Source organism: Phoxinus phoxinus, assembly GCF_949152265.1.
Source record: "Phoxinus phoxinus genome assembly, chromosome: 24".
Classification (NCBI taxonomy): domain Eukaryota; kingdom Metazoa; phylum Chordata; class Actinopteri; order Cypriniformes; family Leuciscidae; genus Phoxinus; species Phoxinus phoxinus.
Window position 1 is genome coordinate 14,801,122 of NC_136899.1, and position 14,214 is coordinate 14,815,335.

At 40.6% G+C, this 14,214-nt stretch overlaps 1 protein-coding gene across 2 annotated transcripts; it reads right to left on the bottom strand.

Annotated features, from left to right (window-relative positions):
- Positions 1–2,725: 2,725 nt before the first annotated feature.
- On the bottom strand, positions 2,726–13,572 carry LOC306992958 (myelin-associated glycoprotein-like). 2 transcript variants are annotated; one of them, XM_079602306.1, is made up of 8 exons: positions 13,517–13,572; positions 13,257–13,331; positions 11,480–11,839; positions 4,331–4,648; positions 3,961–4,224; positions 3,742–3,820; positions 3,530–3,581; positions 2,726–3,360 (listed from the first exon to the last, which is right to left on the bottom strand). In XM_079602306.1, the coding sequence occupies exons 1-8, from the start codon at positions 13,539–13,541 to the stop codon at positions 3,154–3,156; spliced, it is 1,380 nt and encodes a 459-aa protein (XP_079458432.1). In that variant the 5' UTR covers positions 13,542–13,572; the 3' UTR covers positions 2,726–3,153. The 2 variants fall into 2 exon arrangements, with proteins under 2 accessions (XP_079458432.1, XP_079458431.1); XM_079602305.1 differs by having other exon boundaries at positions 3,742–3,829.
- Positions 13,573–14,214: the final 642 nt, after the last annotated feature.

The following is a 14,214-nucleotide window of genomic DNA, read 5'->3' on the forward strand; positions in this document are numbered from 1 at the left end:
GGTAAATTCGCTGTAACAAAGAGTCTTGAGTGAATCATTGCTTATCTTGCAAGTAATGTTCCCGACCTTGCTTGTGGCATAAGGTGATACTTTAAATGCATAAGGTTAGACTGGTAATGAATGACCATTGAATTCATGAAGACATGAATCAAGAATAAAATGAGGAAGAGACAGAAAAGTCATTTGTGGAACATCATATTTAGTCTTTGCATACCTTTTTAAAAGTGTCGCCAGAAGAAATAGCAACAGTAAAGCTAAAAGTCCTCCAACACAGCCGGCGATCAAAGGCACAGATTATTCTAATGGGTGGCAGATAAAAACAGAAATAAACAGATGTTGGTGTTCAGTAGATTATACACAAAGTCATAAAACCAAAACCTTTGATTAGAATTAGCATGTCAAATTTATAAATCAAGCTCACATAATCAGCTGGATCTCTTCTGACCTCTGAGTACCATGTTCATTCTTTGCTATGCAGAAGTACCAGCCTCCACTGCTCCTATTTCTACATAAGCACTTTAGCTACTACCATTAACTAATATGGAAACAAGATGAACTAGCATAACTGAGGTTGGTTCTTGAAGATTGTCTTTTTTACTCTAAACATGGTCATAAAGCATCATAATTACTCAAGTGTTAAGTATTGACTCTTTAAGAACTACAAGTGATCTGGGGCCGTATTCACAAAACATCTTAAGGCTAAAGTAGCTCCATACTTGCCGATTTAGGAGAAACTAAAAATAACGAGCGTCTCAGTCCTAATTTAAGTACTACAAAATTTCTGCTCTAAAAGTATTTCCAAAAGCATTTTAGCGCTAAAACCAGTTAATCTATGAAAAGTTAAGGGTAGTCAAGAGGACTTAAAGGCACACCGTGGAACTTTTGGCCACTAGGGGCGCTAGACCTGTAACTTTCATGTCGAGCACCCCTAGAGGCCACAAGCACCGCAGCACTGTCGCAAAAGTCAAGAAGACATCCACGATCCCTCTCGTGTTTTCTATTTTTTGCCTCCTCAGAAGCCGTTTTAAACTTTTTCCTTGTAGAGCAGGCGGAAAAATAGTAGCAAAAGCATTCCTTGAGTATATCAGAGCTTGTGGTCATGTGACGGTCGTAAAGTGATTCGTTCTCCAGGTCTCATGACCTGGCCAAAGACGGTGCGTCTTCTCCAAACTTACATAGGCGGTATTTCAAGAGGGCAGCCCCGCTCGGAGCATTGATAGTGTCAAGCGCTGTATATTGGCCTGAGGAATCATTTAAATAACTCATATGCTTCAAATCTTTAGGTCACAAAGTCCACGGTGTGCCTTTAAGTCACTGAGATCAAATCACAAACAATCCTAAAATGTGTCACGGGTGGTTGCAGGAAGGCAGAAGAAGATGATGAATAAAGTTTCAAAACGACGTTTAATAAGGACAATACAAATACTACACAGACAGGCAGGGCAACACACACACCAAATAACGTTCAGACTGAACAACCACTGAGAGGGATGAACTTACAAAGCAGACACAAACGAGGATAATTAAAGGAACACAGCTGACACAGATGAACTAATAATGACGGTAACCAATGAGACAGCCGAGTGACGTGAATCTGAACAAAGACTTGTAACAAATGACAACAAACTGAAGGTCCATGAAAATGTTAAACAGAACACAATGTGACAAAATGGCTGTTGCTGGCAATCCACCCAAATACACCATTGAGGAGGCAACATACGATAAAGCCTTGAGTGCTGAGCCTTTTCTTCATAAATGCTAGAAATATTTTGATTTATAGATTTTAATCTGCAATGACATAACATTAAGGTTAACTTATGTACAGGCAAAATACATTGAATGAATGCATTGTGGAATAAAACATTGCAGTCAAGTTGAAAATGTCCCATCATCTGGGCCTACCTGTAGTAGTTGTTTCAAAAGTTTACACTTACAATTGATCGAATAAACAGGTAAAATAAGCCTTTTTTGTGTGCTGTCCGAGGGGATCGAGGGCTCCAAGCTCAGAATTTAGCCCAATCCCAGAGTATCTCCTCCATATTCCTGGCTGGGAATAGGAACCAGCCGAGAGTGAGGAGTTGAGGTGGAGGAGGGATGTGAGTCGACTGTATGCCTCGATCCTCTCAAGCTGATTGGATACATAATCTCTCGAGATGCAGACATGTTAGAGGCTGACAATTGTTTAATTAGTGACACTTAGCCTACATTTTCATTTTAAAACTTTTTTTCTAATGGCAACATGATACCTTGCTCTAATATTTATTTGATTAAACTACTGAAAGAGACCCCTTCCCCACCAGCCAATCACTGTGGTCATAGTTAGTAAGCATGATGACATCATCCATAGCAACAAGGTCAACCCGCCCTTTCTCTTAGTTCAAGACTTCTCTTTATTCCTTTGTAAAAGTTAGTCTCAGCAGCTTTGTGAATAGGTTTTAGGAGAAAACTCTTACCTAAGAACTTTTACTGCTATTTGAGAACTATTATTTGATCAAATGTTTTGTGAATACGGCCCCAGATCACTAGTAGTTCCTGCAGAGGGATAAGGTAGCTAACACTTGAGTAATTATGATGAAATTTATGACCATGTTCAGGGTAAAAAAGACAATTTGCTTATGTCTCAGACATGTTAAAGGGATAGTTTAAAATCAGCTCTGAACTCCTCTGACTGAAATCGCTTTCATTTAAAATAAACTAGTTGTAATGAACACATATAGGCTACACAAAATTTAGCCTGAAAACAACATTGGTTAAAAAAGTTTTTATAATTAACTCTGTGTAATGCGCTAAACTATAAATACATTTGCTCTGTCACGCTTTTGCCAAAAAAAAGTTTAATATTGGCTCATCTGCGACTAAAACATAAGCATGCACTGACATAGGTTCAGGATGATAATTACATTTATTGAAGGGAGGAATGAATGAAGAAAAACTGGAACTGTGAAGTAAAAAACAAACAACTCAAGTTTATAATTACAGAATACGTATGATGTAGCATTTAAACGCCTGACTGGAAGACATTAATCACTGAGTAAAAACAATGAATGTGATGTACAGTAATATATATAAATTAAAAAAGAAAGTTGTTAAATGTTTTATTTCCATAAGCCAAGCCAATAAAACATACTACATAACACAGTTCACTCAAGCCATTTATTCTAATGTAAAGTAATCCTGGTTCATCTCCGTCCCTGGGCCTCTGACCTCGGCATATACCGTCTCTTGTCCTGAGACCTGTGCTGTGGTGATTTGGGGAGTGGAGAAGTCAATCTCCTCATTCTCATCCTTTGGCATCTCTAGCTCTGCGTCCGACTCAAAACCACCATTAGCATAAATGGTCTTCACTTGTTTTTCCTGACCCTGAAAGAGAAAACATAATAAATGTTTATGTGGATCCACTGTCCTCGGTTTTTGGTTTCTGTACATAATAAACCATTATTGTAAATGCATGGTTTTGATATCTGCTTGTTATGGCACTTCCTATTTGAAATGACAGTAACGTCATCTGCTAAAAGAGTGTAAAACATACCTGATCTGAGACGTCGGTTTCCATAATAGTGAATGCCTTTACTCTTTGCACTCTGTATTAATAGGAAATTCAGAAATCCATAAAATACACAACATACCACCATGTTGTGAACACCAGATTATGTGTTTCAAAGAGAAATGACAGGTCTGAATTCATTTATTCTGAAGTCTGGTTGCTCTATTCCATACAATTCACCATCTAACTGTGCTTACCTTAGGAAAAGTGTTATCAGAAGAAATGTCAACAGAATTGCTGAAACTCCTGCTACACAGCCAATGATCAATGACTGATCTAATGAGCCTGATTGAAAAAATAAAGCAAAATTAGTTGGTCAATAGGTTGTGCAAATCATTTAAAAATAAAATTCAATCATAAAACTGGAGCTACCTATGATGATCATCAGACGTTTATATGTACATAAATAAACTCACCTGCCATAATCAGCTCGATCTCTTCTGACCTCTGAATACCATGTTCATTCTTTGCTATGCAGAAGTACCAGCCTCCACTGCTCCTATTTACAGTAAAGATCAGTTGTTCTCCTAAATCAAGATGATTCTCCTGTCCACGTTTGTGCCAGTAGAAGGTCATGTTATTTGATGGATTGGCTTTGCTTTTACAGGTCAAAGTCACATTAGTGCCGACAGAGACTGAAGCAGATTGATCGATGGTGATGCGAGTTTCTTTTGGAGGAACTTGAGGGCAAAATAGAAACTTCTTTAGATAAAATAGATGTTATAATAGTACACATCTGAACATAATAATGCTAATGAAAGAGCAAAACTACTCTAAATCACTTACACAGGAATTGTAGCATCACGGTGGTCTCCACAGTTGAGTCATTAGATGTTTTTCTTGGATATGTAGCAGTGCAGGAGATGTTCTTTCTGTGATCCATGTATGAAGCTGTGAAGGTCATGTTTGAAAACACTAACAGGGTTTTATCAGATTTCTCCTGTAACTGTGTTGTAATGTGGGCAGATTCAGAGATGTTAGACCAGGATATTGTAGGAGGGTGTTTGGGGCAGGGGGCTTCAGCAGAGCAGCTCAGACTGACTGTTGTGTTCTCCATCACTTCTTTCAGATCAGTGGGTTTAAGGATTAGAGGTTGTGGTGAATCTACAGGGCAAAGTGTACATGGTATAAAATACTTTTAAATTTAAGGAAAACATACAACAACTACATACATGCTACAAAAACACAATAAACACTTCGTTCACTCTGCTGCTATACTGCAACGACTATGGCTAGCTTTTTTGGTCATTTAAAACCAAATCCTGTTAATTATGCTCAGTGTTAAAAAAAATGGACCAGCCAATGCGCATGTGCAGTCCTGAGAGTTTATTTGGCAACCGAAGCTTCTAACGGCAGCTTTAATGAAGCGATGACTTCACCAATTGCTGATTGGCTCTTTTATTTCGAATGCAGGACTTATTGCGCCATCTTGCTCTTAGGGGTACTTGATTCCAGGTTTTTTGGAGTCGACTCTGACTCTCACCATAGGAGTTGATGGAATGTTTTCCTCAAATTTATGTATCAAAGCAAAACAAAACAAAACAGAGTCAAGAATAGAACAAGATAGCAGGCATTGTGTCATGGGTTGGGAGGTGCTGGTTAGTAGGCATGATGAAGATGATAAATTCAGACAGTCTTTATTTACAAACTCAAATAACTCAAGAATACAGAAACAGGCAGAATATTTAATTAACCAAACTACACTTACACATTGACAAGAACCAACAAATAAACCGAGAACAAAGAGGAAATTTAATTCACAATGATAATGAACTAAATGCAGACAGGTGAGCTTGTTAATGAATGTCCATGACAGCTAATGACTGGTGGGAAACTACATCTTCGGTGGAAGCCGAACAGAGTAGCTCTACCGTGGAACACAGGGACTTGACTCGGGGGGCACTGAGGCGGCCCGCATTGGAATCTGAGTGTGCTGTGCAACACTTACCTTGTTCCAGGGTGAGGCTGAGGGTACATGAGAAGGCCTGGAAGCGTCTTTGAGCCACACACTGCTGCCCGCTGGCGATAGAAGAGATGTGCGACACTCACAGAGGCCCAGCAAGGCATTGCTGTCCGCTCTGGGTCAGACTCGGGCAATGGTGCCACACCCGAAGGAGGCAGTGCAGCCTAATCTTCATCCCCGGAGGACATTAGCTCACCCTCCGATGCAGCGATCGACATGTTCCACTGCAACACCGTGCTGTAACACCAACACAAGAGGCAGAGCAGCTGATACAATTATCACATGCCAATCTCGTGGCACTCGAGGGCAATCCAGCCGAACATCGGCACATAACCCCCCCTTTAAGGAGCGGCTTCCAGACGCTCCAAATAAAATCCAGACGGGGGGCAGAGTGAAGAAGTGAAATTCTGGGGGAGGGATGGAGGGCCAGGCCCGTGCAGGGGAACGGGACCCGGACACAGGCAAGGCGGGCCTGGGCCATGGAGCGTGGGTGACCAGGGCGGAGCAGGGCGTGCCGACGACCAGGGCGGAGCAGGGCGTGCCGACGACCAGGGCGGAGCAGGACGTGACGGCGGCCAGGGCGGAGCAGGACGTGAAGGCGGCCAGGGCGGAGCAGGACGTGACATTAGCTCAGGCGAAGGTGGACGTCCAAAGGTCCATGTAGGCGCCGCCTCCATGGCCCTCACAGGGTACCTACGGCCCCCCCAAAAAAAATACATGGGGAAATCTAAGGCTAAAGCCTCCAGGCTGGAAACCGCCACTGGAAACGGCTCCCGAAGCTTGAGAGGCGCAGGTAAGGTGAGGCGCAGAGGCGGGGCCGGCAGGGCGAGGCGCAGAGGCGGGGCCGGCAGGGCACGGAGTCTGGGAACGCCCTCGGGACCTGGCGAGCCCAACGAGTCCTCCTTCTCCTTCTGTGACGACGCTTCACTGGGCTTGATTCATTCACTTGGGTGAATTCATTACTGGACACGGAACTAGACTCACTTGACTCACTTGACTCACTTGACTCGTCGAGGCTGACGTTAATCGCTGGCTCGTCGTGGTTGACGTGAGGCTCAGGTTCGTCGAGGCTGACGTGAAGCGCGGGTTCGGCTGGCGAAACCTCCGCTGTCTCTGGTTTAGAGAGTTCAACCGGACCAGTGCGGAACACGGACTCGAGGGGTCCAACACAAAGAGTGAGTTTGGCAGAAACGGCATACTTAAAAGCCCCTCTGACGGTTATCAAGGGAGTATCAAACAGTTTAGTGAGAAGAGGCTTTAGTGGCGTGCGTTCCTCGGGATCCTCCTCTCCTGCGGGGAGTTCAAAAGCCTCTCCGAATAGGGCGATAAACACGGCATAAGAAGGGAACGACATACGACCAGGTCCCCAGAGCGCGCCTGCCCACTCCAGAGCCTTTCCAGTGAGCAGTGAGCAGATGAAGGAAACCCGATCGCCATCCGAGGTGTAAACCTGGGGCTGAAGATCCAAATACACGCTGCACTGCTGGAGAAATCCCTCACATGCCACAGGTGAGCCATCAAACTTCACAGGGAAGGATAATTTTGGATAGCTTGAAGCCGTACTCACGCTTGATGTGACTGGCGCAGGTGCAGAGGGTGCTTGCGCTTGATTAGCGGCAAAACAAGACTTCCCAAAGGGTAATAGTGAGAGTGGGGTATAAATGTGTGTGGAGCTGTGAGTGAAACTAGATGCAGGTGTGAGGGTGATCAGTGGAAACAGGTGTGTGAGAAATCAGTCCAGGGTGTGTGCGTGAACAGTCCAAGGGAAAGTAGTGCAGAGGTGGAGCGCCCTCTCGTATCACTCGAGGGCAATCCAGCCGAACATCGTCACACTGATCTATATAATGTCATTCTATATCAGTGGTTTTACTACTATCGCCGGCGCCACCGTTGACTGCTGTTGCTTGACTTACAGTTACATGTGATTGGTTGCTGCTAAGTTGGACGATACTGATTGGCTGACACAAAATGGCAGGTCTCTCCTAATTTGGTAGGGCTTCCGGCAGTCAACGGCAGCTACTTCCTGCTGCCAGCTGCCGATTTCTTCGCTGAACCCCTACTGGATTACTTCTTTCATTATTAAAGACTTTTCGATTTCATTGCATACTTTAACCAGAGCATCAGTTGTTGACTTACACCTCCTAAATCCAGTTTGATACCCTTTAAGTGGATTTATGTTTTCTAGAAAATAATTCAAACGCCCAACTATAATTTTTTCCATAAATTTTCCAAAATGTGAAGTGAGTGCAATAGGCCTATAGTTTCCTGGGTCACTTGAGTCTTTACCTGGTTTAGAAAATGGAAGGATTCTTGCCCATTTCCACATGCTTGGTAATTTACCTTCATTCCACACTTTGTTAAACAGCTTAAGAATTTTCTCCAATGTATTATCAGGTCATTTTCTAAACATAGCATAACACAGGTTGTGCGTCCCTGGTGCAGAATATGCAGTATTACTCAATGCTCTTGTAAGTTCTGACATATTGATTTCAACATCCATAATAGACATATTTGACTCTTTGGTATTTAAAATATTCCTATTTATTTCCAGTACCTCTTCTTACCTTTTCTTATACAGCTCCTCCAGGTGGCTACCCTTGTGTATGTCTGCAAAAGCTCTAACAAGCATATTGGCTTTTTCAATGTCTGAGATTGCATGGGTGTGTCGGTGTCCCTACTTTCTGTGATCGGTCACATATATATATATTTTCAAGAACATGAATTGTTTTTTTGTGTATGTGAATTCACCTTTGGCTAAGCCCGCCCCCCTTAGTTACTGTTGCTACCTCCGACAACTTCATCTGGGCTCTGGTTTGGTATCAACATCATGGCTTATGCTGTGACCGCTCTTCCTGCTGGAATTTTATCAAACTTTTATAAAGCAGCAAATAAAGTGTCCGATAGAAGTAGGCAAAAGGGGCTGCAGTGTGTGTTCGAAGGCTATATTCAATCCATACCGGTGAAACGCAAGCAACAACAAGGCATCCAAATAGAGGCAAAAGCATAACGGTCACAGTTAAAAAAATGAACCACCACATATCCTAATGGAGACGGAGGCTGGGACTAACAATAAAGAGCAACACTGTTCATGCAAAGCTGGGTAGGTCTCTATTCACTTCTATAATCGTTATTACAAAGCAAACGGACCACGCGAGTATAAAGTTGTATTTATTAGCAGCGTGTGCTAGCGTATCAACAATTAGGGTAGAGAACCGAAATCATAACCTAAACAGCATAAAACTGTCTAACTATAACTTCAGAGTAAGGTTAAAAGCAAAAATAGAGCACACAAAAGTGAGCTTGTTGATCCTTGAGGGGTTTCGCTGACTGTGAGGACGTCCACACAGTTTAATCCAAAAACGACACTTGTCAGTATTTTACTTCGGTTTTGGGAAGGGAAAAAAACGGACACCCCCTCCAACCTCTCTGGGAAACGCGTATCTGTGTTACAAATGCCCCAGGCACAACGTTTAACCATATTTTTGATAAAACTACTACGGTAATAGCCTGCAGAGACCAAAAATATGAGACGCCTGTGTTAAAGTCAATGAAGCGCTGTGAAAAAGTGTCGGACCACTGTGGGAGCTCGTTCTTGGCTGCACTGTGATTGGTCAATCTACATTCTAGGGCGTGGCTTAGCCAAAGGCGAATTGTGAATTTGCCTACGCATGTGTGCATCATATATTTTGCATGAATGATTAAATTCGTCATAAAATCAAAATGGACAATTTTAGTTTTTATTGAATATTGCAGTGTTTATATAATTGATTTATCTGTGTATATAATTTTTTTAATCACGTGCCCTCATAATCTTTAATCAAAATAACTTCCACTGCCTTTTGCAGCAACATCAAATAATACAGATATACAAATACGGTGCACAATACACAATATGGCAGAATATGTCCCACCTTCTAAATAAAAGAATCGCTGATCGGTAAAGTCATTGCGTCACTGCAGCTGCTGTTACGGTACACTACTGTCGCGCTGCACTTCACTTTATTCCTATGGGTGATGTCAAGCGACTTTGACGCGCCCGCAAAGCATTCCGGGAAGGTGGCGCTTCATTTAAAAAAATGCCGCGTGTCAAAAAGCTGGCCGATGCCCATCTTTATGCAAATTAATTCCGTTGAACGCGACGCGGCTATCCAATAGAAGTAAGCACATGGAGACGGGGGGGAAGTCACCACGCGACATTCGTGTCGGACAAGTGGATCAGTACCAGGCCCAGTCGCGACAAGGCAAGCAAACCAAGCAATTGCTTGGGGCCCCGAGCTGGCCTGGGGCCCCAAGACAACGACTGGTTAAGAATAAAATGCAACGACAAACTGCGTGAGCACCCCTTTGATAGTCAATGCAGTAAAGTGCAATGACACTGTTATCGGGATACCTCTCAAGAGGGCCCCTCTCGTTGACAGCAGCCAGCCAACCACGCGATCTCTGTGGCCGGCAAAATACAAAACCTCCTCGGTAGTCATAATGAAGCGGAATTATGCTTCAGGAAGCCAGAAAAGAAAAAGAAAAACAAGATAGTGGTAAGTGATAAATTACACTGGATAAAATAGCTCTACTTGTCTTGTACAAATGGTGTCATTTTGCAGCAGGTAGGCTAGCAAAAATATGTTTATGTTAGCTACCTGCCTGACGGCAAATGCTGCTGGTAACGAACAGTTAGTGCAACTTTTCTTTTGCTATAATATGTTTTTTTAACGGGATAAGGAAGACGCAGATCTGTTCCAGAATCACTGTTTATCGTATTTAATGACATGACATTGCTATAGCTTGTAATAGGTTTTGATGAAAGTGGCATAGCATGCTATAGCCTACTAACTATTCCACCGTGATAATCTATTTATGGGGTTTAGGAAAACCATACAAAACATTCTGTGCATCAAACATTAGCTTGGGATGATTTTAAGCATTGGTAGGCTAGTTGTGAAAGCAGCTGCATCCCTTCCCTTCTAATATCAAAATATGGAAATGCTAACATATCTTTTCGGTAACACTTTATAATAATAACCATCATTAATAGATGGTAAATTGTTAGTTATTTAATCTTTAGTTAATTGTCATTTAACAGTTAGCAAACAGTCTTTTTACCCATCTATAAACAGTATTTAACCAGAAAGAGGCAGAGGAACATGATTTTTTCATAGCTTATCTTAATGTGCTGGTGTCGTGTGATATACAGTAGTAACAGTTTACGCAAATATGACATTATTTGTATAAGTTACCAATGGACCTTGAACAGTTACTTTATTCTGTGTGGCAATTTTTACACTGTTACATTTTGAAGTACAGTATCAGGACAACCCACGTGTTTTACTGGTACAGTTTATTAACTATTTAACAAGGTATTATAGTCATCTGTCGCAACTTTATAATAACCTTCCAGATAATGTTTATAGACAGTTTACAAACCAACTAGTAACCCTTAACAAAGTGTTAGGAATATCTGGTCCGTCTATCTATGTAATGTTTATAGATGTTTAAAAAAATGGTTCCTTAAAGGTTTACAAATTTTTTTTAATCATTACCCGATACCCAATATATTATATGATAGACATAATGTGTGTTACAATAAACTGTTAATTTACAGCACTATTAATAATTATTAAACATTATATAATAATGGGGGGGGGGGGGGGGGGGGGGGATTTTTGCGGATTTGAAATATGCAATTGTTTGTTCGGACAACAGTTTTTGAGATTTCAGGATTCTCCCATTCAAATAGATAGGATTTGGTCTTGGATGCTCGAAATAATTGACTGGAGGCGACGCGTTGCAAATACGGCCACCGAATGAACAGACTTTCCTTGAAAGGGTCTTTTCTTCTCTGATGAGGACACCATTATTTTATTTATTTTTCATTTAAAAAATACTCAGGGCCTTCACAATCATGAATCATAATCAGGAAGTCATTTTAAAATGTCACAACAGATTAATATAGTTTTTAGTGGAGCCCCACTTACCTGAGACAGAAATGTTGATGGGATTCTGATATGTGAGTTTCCAGTCCTGTGGCTGTATTTCCACCCTGAAGTAGTAATTGTCTGAATGATTGTTCATCAAATCATAGAAAACGGTGGTACATTCATGCTGACTAAGATTTCCAGTTATCTCTATACGACTGAATGCTGTGCTCATGTTTGTACTTCCATTATAAACTACCAAACTCCCTGAGCTGAGAAAAGCAAAATCATGCTTTATCCAAAAGCCAAATATACTTGTTGCATTCTTCAATTCGTTCTCTGGCACTTCAAATGTACAAGGTATCTGCACACAAGAGCCGCTCAGTGCTGTTATTCTGCTTGGCATTTCTGCATTATACACTGAAAACAGAAAAAAAATATAAACATACAAACCGCTTAAAATATATTGTTTTGCAAAATGAGTGTAATACAGGGTACAAATTAAAGCAAAATTAATTTTCTTACAAAATATACAATTTCTGAAAAGAAAGTAACAAACATACAAAGACACTTTAAAATCTTGTTTCACGTAATTACTGTAACACAAATTAAAAAAAAAAAAGTTTTTAAAGGGCACCTATTATGGAATTTTGAAATTTACCTTTCATGTAGTGTGTAACATAGATCTAAGTGAACAAAAACATCCTGCAAAGTTTGAAATATGAAAGTGCACCGTATATAAAGTTATTGTCTTTCAAAAGTAAGAGTCGACTCTGAATCATTTTTATGAATCGTTAGAAGACCGAAGCTTTTTCTCTGACTAGATGACGTCAACTTGTCAAGTTATTTGAATACGATACGCCCACTTATTGCGCTCCAAGGCCAGGGAAAATATCATGGCGACGAGACGCTGTGTTCTGAAGTGCGGCTCAAAAGCCAACTTTTTACATCTGCCCAAGGAGGAGCATTTGAAGACTAAGTGGCTACAATTCATATAACTATACCACAGAAGTATAGTCCGAGCCTTGTGCTTTGTTCGCGCCATTTTGAAGACGATTGCTTTACCAACTTAAATGCAATCAAACTTGGATTCGCGATATTGAAGGAAGGTTCAGTTCCAAGTGTATTTGCATCAGCTTCCTCCTCCGTATCACAACCTGTAAGTGTTATTAATAATTTTTGCTTTTATATTTTATGTAGCATGCTTAATAATTATCTTGTTTGTTGTGTAAGCACCGTTTAGCTTCTAGGTCTTCAATGGCAATTGTATTGAGATATGTGAAGTGTTTGTCGTTGTTGTCTAAAGAATAGAGTAATACCTCGTAGTAACGTAACTGCATTTTTTTTGTGTAAAAACGTTATGTTTATGCATCGGGCTAACGCAAACAAAGACTGATTGTGCTTTTACAATATGAACTCTGGGTTATGCTCGCTAACATAACATTAAATTCTTTATCTTATTTTTCGTTTTTTACTACAAACTATAAAGCAGTGGATTATAATCATTATTATAACACAATTTAATTGATAAAAGCATCATTGTACTCCGTGTTAAAAATAAGTATTATCTCTGTAAACACTGCTGGGTCATCTGACCAATCAACGCAGATTAGCGTCGCGCAGAGGAGGGGTTTGGAAAAACGAGTCGTTGAACGAATCATTTGGGAGTCGGTGAGCAAATCAGGTAAAAATAAATGCATATTATACGACAACAAAAGTGTTTTTTGTCATTGCATGCATGTAAAACTGTTGTTGGGGACTCCCTAAACAACATTAGGAACATTTTAAATGTCATAATAGGTGCCCTTTAAAAGTTGTACAGCAATAGCCGTCTCACCTGCTGAAGATACCAGTACAAGTTCACTGGAGAAGAATAGAAAAACCATGAAAGGAAACACAGACATCTCGAGTGCTGTAGGTACAAACACGAAAACATGAGTTTCCGTTCTACAAAAATGCTTCACACGGATGTCACACTTTTTCTTTTGACTCTTAAAAAGTTATATTTTCTGAATTATATTTTAATGTGAATAATTTTTAATTGGATAGTCTCAAATGTGCTTAAAGAGAGACAACAAAATGATAGAGAAGCCTCACCTACTACAGCAGTACAGTCCGTCATTCATTCAGAGTAAAACAGAAGTCAGGCACGATTTTCTCACAGACAGAGTAATGATGCAGAGGACTTTCCAGGAGTCTCCAATGTGTACTTTCAACAGGTGAAGCATTTAAAATTACCATAATAAAGTAAACCAAATGCCCAAGTCTGTAAAACATGGATATAGACTATCAAATAACCTTTTACATTTAAATTTTTTCTGTACGTCAGCACTAGAATATCATATAACAGTTTTTTGTCTGCATTAAACAATACTCTTTTGTACTTTGCACCTTCAGAACTAAAGGTACAGGTTTGCATGAGGATTCTAAAAGAAAAGAGAAGCTTTAGTACAGAGTGCTAATAATTACTGTTAGTATGGAAGCTTGAAATAAAGATATAAAGTATGAAGATATAAACCTCTCTCGCAATTTTTATAACACTGTAAGAATTGAGAAATGCCGGGCAGTCTGGTTGAGGAACGACCACTCCTGAGAAGACAAAGAACCTTCCTGGAAATGAACAACAGTCTTTTGCACTTTCTTCCTGTACTTTCCTGGAAATAAACATTTGACTCTCTCTTGAGAAACTAGCATCCCAGAGTCAATCACCTGCCCCATGTTGTTTCTCTCTGTAACTGATCCACTGGAGGCAAGCTTATTGAGAGGCCAAGTGCAGTTTATTACAAACATGAAAC

Excerpts from the sequence above, each read along its gene's own strand:
- LOC306992958 (XM_079602305.1), bottom strand. The coding sequence starts at position 13,541 with ATGACGGACTGTACTGCTGTAGTAG. Across the intron at positions 11,840-13,256 it reads TGTACTGGTATCTTCAGCAG|TGTATAATGCAGAAATGCCA; the intron begins GTGAGACGGCTA and ends TTCTGTTTTCAG. Across the intron at positions 3,361-3,529 it reads AAACCGACGTCTCAGATCAG|GGTCAGGAAAAACAAGTGAA; the intron begins GTATGTTTTACA and ends TTTCTCTTTCAG.